General features: G+C 42.0%; 1 protein-coding gene across 1 annotated transcript in view; it reads right to left on the bottom strand.

Moving 5' to 3' along the window:
- Positions 1-1,297: 1,297 nt before the first annotated feature.
- efnb2a (ephrin-B2a) overlaps positions 1,298-11,217 on the bottom strand; it is a 29,868-nt gene continuing 19,948 nt past the window's right edge. Inside the window, exons 3-5 of the mRNA XM_079254231.1 lie at positions 6,554-6,646; positions 3,979-4,089; positions 1,298-1,796 (exon numbers count right to left, since the gene is read on the bottom strand). Of these exons, the coding sequence (XP_079110357.1) occupies positions 1,387-1,796; positions 3,979-4,089; positions 6,554-6,646 (614 nt within the window). The 3' untranslated portion in view covers positions 1,298-1,386. The remainder of the gene's footprint in view (positions 1,797-3,978; positions 4,090-6,553; positions 6,647-11,217) is intronic.

Here is an 11,217-nt window from a genome sequence, read left to right as displayed (position 1 = left end):
ATCTCATTTTTTTCATTTTATCTTTTAACGTCCATTTTAAATTTACATCTATTTTAAAAAAAGTAAAAACAAAAAAAGCAGGAGGAAGATGCTGATGGAGATTAAGAAACCATGACAACCAAAGGAAACGTCCCTGTGCTTTAAAAACAAAAGAGAAAATCAAAAAATATCAAATAGGAGAGCACCGGTCATGCTGATTTTTGGCCCTTAGGGTACCCTTATCATCGCTGGACCCCGTGGGGAAACATTACAGTACCTAGAGCGGTTTCCATCAGCTCTGCTAACACCAATTCCATTTGGGCCTTTCTTCACCTGATGTGTAAAAATAAACAGTGATAAGGCGAATCGAATGTCTTCCGGACCCTAATTTGGCCTCTAGAGGCAGACCCTCACTGCTCTGACAGGAAACCGCCGCCCTCCATCTTCAGAGATCACCGCGTCTCTCCCTGTGGAATACTGAGAAGATACTACGCAAGTAACAAACGGGGGTTGGGTAAAAGTGCTGCACTATGTACTGTGAGAAAGAAGCCCCCCCAGCTAAATCTACCTGGACATACCTGCTTTCTCTGAGGTGATGGGTTGGAGTTGTTTAAACAATCCATCTGAACCTGAACTAGACCAGAAGATATGATCAGAAAAAGTAAGTATGAGCAGGACATGATTCTCTCCGAACATCTGAGAGAAGTGACGATGCATCTGAGGATGAAGAGAAATGATCTGATCAACACTTAGAAGCCCAAACACTTCCTGTTGCCCAGGGCGACCGGTGAACATGTGGGTGGAAAGGTGACAGTGGTCTCCGTTAGTCCTCAGGAAAAGTCCCAGAGACGATCAGTGCAACAATCTCTCTGCTTCTTCCTCCTTCAGCTGCTAAATCCAGTGTCCCTCAGCAGTCGGCGGAGGGCAACCATGTTGTCACGACGAGCCCGTCTCCGGCTTCCATTGGCCACATTGTTCCTTCAGAGTCTCTGCCTTCTCATTTCTAAGTAGTAGTCTCTCTTTTGAGGTGAAGCCAGCAAGACGTTTTCTGCTCATCTGAATCCTTCACATCCATGAATCTGCTCATCCCAAAGAAAGAGTCCTCCTATAGTCACACAACGCTGGCTGCAGTGCACAAAATAAACCAGGGAGCAAAGAAGAGCCGCCTTCTCTCCGGCCCTCTGCTCGTCCTGCGTGGACTGAAACCGAACCTCAACTACAAGGTGTTAGCAAACCTTCGAGAGAGCGGAAAGAGTATAGTGACTACACATCAGAGGAAAGAACGGGGGAGGGTAAACAGAGCGAGGCAGAGAGAGAGTTGGCTGTTGGTTTGCTGGGAACATGTTCCCGAGCTAAACCCCGCTCTGCTCAGCCGTGGATCCAGTTCCTGCATGCCAGCGCTCTGCCTCACACTTTGTAATAGATGTTGGCCGGGCTCTGAGGAGGCATCTCCTGGACTATGTAGACCGGGTGTCCGTAGTCCCCGCTCACCTTCTCGTAATGAGGACAGAAGACGCTGTCAGCAGTCCTGAGTGGGATGATGATGTCACTGGGCTCCGAGCCGTTGTTGTTGCCGCCGCCGCCACTACGTTTAGGTGTGGCCAGGGTGCTCAGAGACAGTGTGGTGGCGTGCTGCGGCGAGTGCTTACGATGCCGCCGTCGATACTTTAGCAGCAGCAGAACCAGCATGATGATGATGATGATGAAGATGACACTGCCTGAGGCGATGCCGACAAAGATGGCAACCTCGGAGCCAATGACGCTGGAGGACTGGCCGCCATTTCCGCCGTTTTCACCACTTTCTCGAGGAGCTAAACCTGCAAGAAGGAAACAGAGACGTGGAGTCAAAACCAGGAGAAGCTTTCTGTGAGACGTGGCCTGTCAGAGTCAACCTGGTCGGTTCCCTAACTGGGATCATTAAAATATGCTACACCACCATATACCTAAACATATATCCTTAATCAGAAGGATAAAGTTGCTTTTGAAGCTGCACCTGGTGGATGCAATCAGATCTGGTGATTGTACTGGGGTTTAGTGATGCCAGTGATCATATCTATCCTTGTTGCCAGGATTTGTCCATGGCTGAGAAGCACCACAGTGAAATAAAAACATTGCTATTAATAGATAGTTACCGTAACTTTGGTTTATCGAAGGACCAGACTCAACCTGAACGCATCATTAATGGTGAGAAGCAGATAATGTATCTGTTAATGGACGCTAGTTCTATAACACTTTACAACAATCATGGACCAAAGTGCTTTACAAAAAAATCAATTAACAGTTTAAAAACAAAATGGTTTCAGTAAAATGTGGGGTCCACTGTTTTTTGGTAGTTGCATGACGGGAATCCATTAGGAAAATACGTTGGGAACCATTGGTCTACTTACTGACGTGATGTCATAGCATTGTATTACAATGAAGAAGGCATCACAAAACAACGGAGAATGGTGAACATCCACCAGTTTGTTTTGTCTTCTTGTCATGTGGCTCTAAATAAAAAAAAAAAATCTACTGTATATTTAAACATGGAGCCATTCCTGCTTTGTTCTTATTGCCGAGTTGCACAGGAAGTGACAATTCTTCCAATTAATCAGCCTTCTGCAGTGTGTCACGCTTCACCCAAAGGGTCAAATCGGTAAGAGGGGGACCCAAACAGAAGGGACCCGAAAGCACCAACCTGTACTGACCTGTACCAATCTGTACCTTAGCAAACTGTCCCATACAAACCTATTCTATAATGATCAGTACGTACACAACCTGTCCCATGCAGACCCGTTCAGTACACTGGTAAGCTTTATTCAAATAATTTAAGATAGCAATAAGAAAGACATTCCAGTCCGTCATTACATTCCCCATCTTTTATTGCCTTATTACTTAATACAGGCTTATAACAGGCCAGTAGACCAGCAGCTGAAACCAGTCTGCAGAAAACAGTCACATTGAATCTGAGGACATTAACATTCAGTCAGTGGGTCTGCCTTGAATCGGGGTGAGAGCTCGCTGTCTGATAGGAGATACAAGGGCTGAAGAGATGCAGGCTAATGGCACTTAGACAAATTGCATTTTGAAAGACATAAAAAGTAACTTCATTTTTTGGCTAGCAGCCCCTGAGCGGAGAGAGAAAAAAGAAATGTTTGATATCATCATGACGCATCAATTATAGAAGCCGAGCTGTGCGCTGACTCCCAACAATGGACACTCTGGTTCTGATCCAGAACTTCAGGGTGGGTGTGTTGTGTTCTTCCCAGGGTGCAAGTGAGCCGGGAGGATTACCGGGTCTCCCTGTCTGCCGCTGCTTCCCTGAGGGCCTTACAGAGCTTTCTCTACGGTAGGAAGCGGGCTGGATATAAAATGACCAAAGCAAGGCTCCCCCCCTTTGTTTTACATGAGGATTATGCTGATGCTCCCCTCATGGCACTCACTAGTCCGTGTGCTTCGTTACCAGCTGGGATGCAGGAAGGAAGCGTAAAAACATCCTGAGAACAAACAGATGGGAAGATGCTGCCGTCTGAGGAGCTGCCAGCCGGGTAGGAAGATTATAAGAACGGGGGCTTAACGTCCGACTAACAAGGCCACAGCCAGGAGCCGGGACACACCAGAGACCTGGAGGATGGTTTGTTTAGGTCAGCTTGCTTCTTTTACTTTCGTTCCAAACATGACTGATTTTTAACTGCCTTCGCTTCAGGAACAAATGTGTGTGAAAAAAGACGTCAGACAGAGACGGGATCGCTGGTTGAAGCTGGAATGGGACCAGCATAGAAATTCCTTAGAAGTCCTTGAAGAGGCCAGAGATACCGATCAATTTTATGGACAATATTCAATTACTGGCTGATGAATTGCTGACCTTTCTTTTGCTTACACACAGACACACACAAACACACACAGACACACACAGTGTGCTTTTAGGTGGCTGAACCGTTGTGAGACCATATGCCAAATAAATTGAACGAATCTGCCGGACCATTCCCGTCTCTGGAGGCTGTGAAGAGACGATCTCACCTGGTTTCTCCATTGATTCGTTGGGGTTGAAGGTGTCCTTGCCATCTGGGTGCTTGGGGGGGTACGGTACCCTGGTGGGGTTGTCTTTGGGTGAAATTGGGTCTGAGGGACCTGAAAAACATAGATGAGACACAGAGGTTAAGGTCTGATTCACTTGTTTAAACTGTGACCAACTTCCCCGTTAAGGCCATAAATCAGATTATTTCTGTGAACCCTGAAAGCAGCGAGGAGGGGTCTGCTGTTGGATCAACACCAGCTCTATATATGGTCCTCTGGAAATTATTGCTAATTCCCACCACTAACGAGGAACTCAGAAACATTTTAACCAGTAGGGCTGTGACAATATGCTTTTGTCCCGATTCAATTCAATTCAGGTTTTTTGGGTGCCAATTCGACTTAAATGCCGATTCTCACAATTCTTTGATATTGCCGATTGTTGAAGATTAAAAACAAAATACATGTACAAAACTTTTTTTGCTCGTCATTTTTCTTGATTTCACAGTAGCCAGCCCATCATTCTGCTGCTATAATTTCCAAGAAGACAAGTAAAAAGATCAATAAAAACAATGAAAATCACAAAAAAAAAATTTATAATGGATTATTTTTATTCATTTATAAATTATTATTATTATTATTATGAAAAAAAGTTTAACAAACAGATCGATTTTAAAATTGTGAAGCAAAAAATGCAGATATTCAATTTTTTTTATTTGATTTTCCCACCCGTTACCCCGCTGTTTTTAGGTGGGACTTTTTATCATCTAAACATGACGCGATGACAAATGAACCATTTATTTTAAACATTGTTAAAAGTATAAAAAATACTTCAATCATTTACCAAAAATCCTGAAACTAGTTAAACACAGGTACACAAACTGACATCAAGCCTTCATAGTTAAATTAATTCTATTTCTAACAGACAGGTTACATTTATTTAAGCTAATTCCACATTTATTTTCTATCCATTTTTATCTCCCTGTTTAAATTAGTTGATGAAGCCACAATATAATAATGTAGACACAGTCTAAAACCCAGTTGCAACCCCTTCAGCATCTAAAAGTCATAAAATAATCATAATAAGTATTATTATGATTATGATTATGATTATTATTATTATCATTATTATTATTACCTTGTTAATTAACATCAGGACTTATTTAAAAGATCAGAGCAAAAAAAAGAGGGAAAACTTGTTTGGTATTTTTAGTGCAGTTTTTTTAGGAACTTTTTGTCTTCAATCCAATCCAATCCACTTTATTTATAAAGCACATTTTAACAACAGAATGTTGCCAAAGTGCTGCAGAAAGGTGAATATCACAATATAAAATAACACGAAATGTTAATGTCGTTAAAATATGTCTTCTAATGACCTGAAAGAGCAGTAAATCATTAATCTGCCAAAAAATAACTAACAATGCAACAAAACCAATTCTGTTGTTATTTATCATATATCTAAGACTGATCTTCACATTAAATCTCCAATAACACAAAATTAGTTGTATGAAAAAAAGCTGATTTCCATTCTTTATTTTATTTATTTCTTGTTTTGAAAAATAATGACTTTCTGTTTGAAAATGGCATTTAAAGGATTAGAAGTAATTTTAATGATGACAAATCCAGCTGTGATGAACTGGTGCCCTGACTTGGTGTACTAGTCTCTCACCTGATGGCTGCTGGGACAGACTCCAGCTTCCTACAACCCTGAATTTAACTCAGCAGTCAGGAAAATGAATACATACATATTTGGTATTTTTGATTAGAGCTGAAGATGTTTAAAAGATTGGAACAAAAAAATATGGAAAAAATATTGTTTATTATCTTTTATAGGATTATTTGAGGGAGAACTTTTTTGTCCGTCGATGACCTGAAGGATCATAAATCTCTGCTGCCTGAAAGGGTTCATTTTAATTTAAACTGAATAATGTATGCTGGATGTCATTCACAACCAACAGTTGCTTCACAATTTTAAAATGGATTTTTTTTTGTTAAAAAATCGATTTTTCAAATAAATAAAAATAATCCATTATAAAATTTTTGTCTTTTTTTTAATTGTTTTTATTGATCTTTTTACTTGTCTTTATGGGCATTATACCTGCAGAAGGATGGTCTGGCAAAAAAAAGTTTTGGACATCTTTTTTTGTTTTTAATCTACAAAAATCAGCAATATAGAAGAATTGTGAGAATCGCAATTTAAATAGAATCGGCACCCAAAAAAATCGGAATTGAATCGAATCCGGACAAAAGCATATCGTCACAGCCCTGTTTAACATGCAAATATTTTTATTCACTATGGTACCAACACTTCATTGTTTTACTGGGTTGTACATTGTTTCTTTACCAGTTTAATCTGGCATGTTTACATCTGTTGTGAGATGTTCAATAAAATGCACTGTCCCTATCAAATAAAAACATAAAATAATAACTGAGAGCATTCAGGTTGGACAGTGCCACCTTTCTTGTCCGCCTTACAGCCTCAGGCATCATGGAAACCACCAGCCTTTCTGCTTGGGCACACGTACCACAATTTTCCCTGTTTTTCCTGCTGGCATCCATAACTCAGTGACTCAGTACTCACTTTGTCCCACTTTCATGGTGATCTTCATAGACTTGGTCTTGCAGACTCCTCCTTCCTGGTTGTCAATGCCCTCCATGGTGCTGTTGGACGTAGCTGCAGGGGACCACAGAGACAAGCAGCAGGTCAGAATCAACCATCAGAGTAAGTATGAGCGAGCCTCTGCTACCAAATGTGGCATCAACCTATCATGTAGAAAGACTTGTGCAAAACAAGAGAAGCTCCACCAGGGAAGGACATGACTCATTCCCTCTTTAGTAAAAGGCCAATTTTCCTGTTCATCACCTCAAACGACTCTCTGGTGAAATATTTCACATCCCTCAAGTCAATTAGCATGAGTGATTGTGACTGTAATAACTTTAACCGAGCTGATGGGCCTTATGAAGGAGGCAGTAAAGGGGAGAGATGAGCGAACTGCAGAGGACGGCCATGACAGCAGCCGTCCCGGGAAGTCACAGGACGTTCAGAGGTTCATTACAACGCTGCAGGGAGTCTCAGTCTTTACAAAACACCCTGACAAGTCAAATCTGAGAACTAAACTAGTTGTTTTACACAGAGTTAAAGAAGACAGACAGTAACACCCCACCCCCCTCAAAGCCTGCTCCACCTATCAACATAGTTTCATCTTTGCTCCCCCTAGTGGCGACCAGACAGAAGTGCATCATGCCTGCAGAGAGGAGGGGGTTCTGGGTGGGGGCAGGAGGACTTGTGGTCTATCAGGTCAGTAACACAGAGGCTAACAAGCTGCCAGGGCTTAGCCGCTTGGCCTCCCGCCAGCGTTCAGTGGCCCGCATTCACATCAACCCCTGCCCACCCATCCACCCCCATACTTCCCTCTGCTTCCTTTTGTCTCGTTCCCTCCATTATCATCCAGGGTTAGGGTTCTTCTGACCTTCACCTCGTTCCCGGCCACGTAGCCAAACTCGCCTTCCCATCAGATGCATGAGAACTCGGTAACATCCAGACTGAAGCAGAAGAATGAAGCTCCATGTTGGAAGCCACCCCCCCAACCCCCCACCCCCTTCCTGCCAACCACCAATCATTTTGATCTGAATCCTGCTGCTTCAATAAGACGGTGATGGGAGCGGACACAAAGCACATGTTAACAAGCCCCCCCCCCCCCCCCCACCCTGTCTCCTTCTCCAGCTGAACTGTGTGGAGACCAAAAGCACATTACAGACAAAGCTGCTTAAAAGCTTGTGTTCCTGCTCCATGTGTGTTTATGTGTGTGTACACCTGTGCTTCTGCATTCATTCTATAACCTGTAAGCTCAATAATGTTCTTTTTAACCCTTAAAACCCCACCAGATCACCTGCACCCCCAGCGCTCGCTCTTCTATTGCCAAGATTCTCAGGAAAGGTGGTGTGTAACGATGCAGGTTAAATTGTGATGGTCATGTGACCCTCCAGCTGGTCTACGGAGGTTTTCCAGCGTTTCTATCCGTCCAGGAGGTTTACAATCCAGATACAACATGTAGTGTTTATTCAGAGACTCTAGACGGTAAATCCACCATTATTTATCACATCTTCATCACCATCACTACCATGTTGCTAAGAGACCTCTATTTTCACCTGGACATGATGATGAAGACACTTCCTGTCAGACTTTCCACCAATCAGAGAGCTTAAACTGACGGTAACGTCCAATCAGGAGCAGCCAAAGATCAACAAGTGATGAGAAAAGCAGGAAAATAATGATCCTCTATGGCTGGAATAAAGCCAAGAAGACGTTTGGGATGCAGCTGAGGTGGAGGTGCTGCAGTGAGGACAGCAGGTAGATAGTATCAGGAAGACGTGTGGAAACATGGAAACAGTGTGTGTGTGTGTGTGTTTCAGATGTGAGAGAATTATGTGCAGATGAAAAAAGGCTTGGTCACTGCTGATCTATGTGTGTTATTTCTACAAACTTATGTTTGCTCTTTATGCTGCTTTATCTATTCATACATTCATTTTACATAATTTTAGCCTCAGAATCTGACAGCTGAGGCTGAAAACATCACGTCTGCATGGAAACGTCACGTCTTCTTGGAAACGTCACGTCTGCATGGAAACATCACGTCTGCATGGAAAAGTCACATCTGCATGGAAACGTCACGTTTGCTTGGAAACGTCACGTCTGCATGGAAACGTCACGTCTGCATGGAAACGTCACGTCTGCTGGAAACGTCACGTCTGCAAGGAAACGTCACGTCTGCATGGAAACGTCACGTCTGCTTGGAAATGTCACGTCTGCATGGAAACGTCACGTCTGCATGGAAACGTCACATCTGCATGGAAACGTCACGTCTGCTTGGAAATGTCATGTCTGCATTAAAACGTCACGTCTGCATGGAAACGTCACATCTGCATGGAAACGTCACGTCTGCTTGGAAATGTCATGTCTGCATTAAAACGTCACGTCTGCATGGAAACGTCACGTCTGCATGGAAACGTCATGTCTGCTTGGAAACGTCACGTCTGCATGGAAACATCACACATTTGCATGGAAACATCACATCTGCTTGTAAACGTCACGTCTGCATGGAAACGTCACGTCTGCATGGAAACGTCACGCCTGCTTGGAAACGTCACGTCTCCATGGAAACGTCACGTCTGCTTGGAAACGTCATGTCTGCATGGAAACGTCACGTCGGCTTGGAAACGTCACGTCTGCATGGAAACGTCACGTCGGCATGGAAACGCCACGTCTGCATGGAAACGCCACGTCTGCTTGGAAACGTCACGTCTGCTTGGAGACATTAGTCTTTATGCTGACTGATAGGGGTGGGAAAATTGAATCGAAAATTAAAAAATCTGGATTTTTTTTTTGCTTCACAATTTTAAAATCAATTTTTTTTTGTTTAAAAAAATCTTTTTTCTTTTCAAATAAATAAAAATAATCTATAATAAAATTTTAGTAATTTTTATTTATTTCTTTTTTATCTTTTTACTTCTCTTCTTGGACATGATGGCAGTTGAATGATGGTCTGACTTCTTGTTTTTTCCTGATTTAAATTAAGAAAAATGCAGAGCAAAAAAGGTATTGTATATTTCTTTTTAGGTTTTAGTCTACAAAAATCAGCATCTATTGCAAATATTGAAGAATCGAATCAGGACAAAAGCATATAGTCTCAGTCCTACTGACTGGGATTAAAATGCTCCAGTTTCAACACAGTTTTATGTATAAAATAACCTTTTTAGTTTTAAAGGTTAAACATCTTGCTCAGGTTTAATTTATTCTGCAAATCTCAAAAGATGTCTTCAAACATGTCTTAAACATTTAGATCTATTTTTATATGTTTTTGTCATTTGAGAGATTTGATCTTTATTTTACTTGAGATTTATGTCGTGTCATGACTGATGCATGAAGGTTGCACCTCTTGTTTCAACATGTCTGAACTCAGAATGTTCTACAGGTTTTTAAGTACTATTCAAAGTTTTATGTTTTTATTTGCACAATTGCGTTGGACCGCAGGAAGATTAGCTGCAATTAAATTAATAACCCTGTCAAACATTTGCCCTGATTTCTTCTCTGTCACCATTAGAAAACAGAAACTGTTTGTCCAGCTTTCAAACAAATTATTTCTAAACAAGCTGCAACATTTCTTCCAGTTGTAGAAGAAAGTCCAACCTTTTTAAAACTTTAAACTCCTTTTTTTCCCTTTTAAACACAGAGAAGAACCCACTCTGTTTGTACCAGGCTGCAGTCCAGGAAGGCCTGACTGGGATTTAAACAGAATGTGATTGTTGAATCAGCTTAGACTGAATGATTGGCCTTCCTTAGACCAGTCAGAGCAGGCCAAGCTGAACTGGTGACAGACTAGCTGGCTACAGTTTACCAGTTAATCCACTACTGAGGTGAGAGGCAGGAGTTTACAGGAGGGTGGGCTTCTTTCAAGACCTTCACAAACAGATTTAGTTACAAGAAATGAGCAGATAAACTCAGCGTAATCAGAAACCTGTCTGTTTTTCTATGTTCTTACTGCTTTTAGCTACAAATAACAACCCCTCCCCCACAAACACAAACACACACACACACACACACACACACACACACATACACACACACTCAATCTGTCTTCACATATCAATTTTCCCCTGTTTATTAATAAACAGAACAGAAGACAATAAGCTACAGGACTGATATAAACCACAAACTCTCCTGATCTTCTTCCTGAACAGAAAAACTTCATTTATTCCTTATTTTGCTTTACAACATAATGATAATGAGATAAACCTTCTATTTAAAGATTTAAACATTTCCTTCCAGTTTTTCTGGACTGGTTTTATTTAAAAACAGAGATCAGCTCAGAATATGGAGCCTGAAAAACTCTCCGAGCTGCTTCTGCCACATTTTCCTGGTATGATTAAAACATAATTCACTGCCGAAAGACAACACAGGGTCACTCATAAATACTGGAACAGAGCAAAAGCAAAGCAATAAGAGCATGAAAAGGAGAGAGGGACAGAACAGGCAAGAAAGACAAAGCTTGCTATGATCTAAACACTGAGTGTAATTGCCGTCCGTCTGGTTGCTGTGGAGCATGAGGACATCATCACAGTGCAGAGGTTACAGGCTGGTTAAAGCCCATCACAGCCATGTGCCCTAATCAGCCATGACAGGAGGCGCCTTCGGCCCCTTTTAGGATCCCTGTGACCCTTTGATACATGTCCAGAGCAAAGCTGGGT

The sequence above is a fragment of the Telmatherina bonti genome, assembly GCF_933228915.1.
Source record: "Telmatherina bonti genome assembly, chromosome: 15".
NCBI lineage: Eukaryota > Metazoa > Chordata > Actinopteri > Atheriniformes > Telmatherinidae > Telmatherina > Telmatherina bonti.
This window is presented reverse-complemented; position numbering and strand designations above follow the sequence as displayed.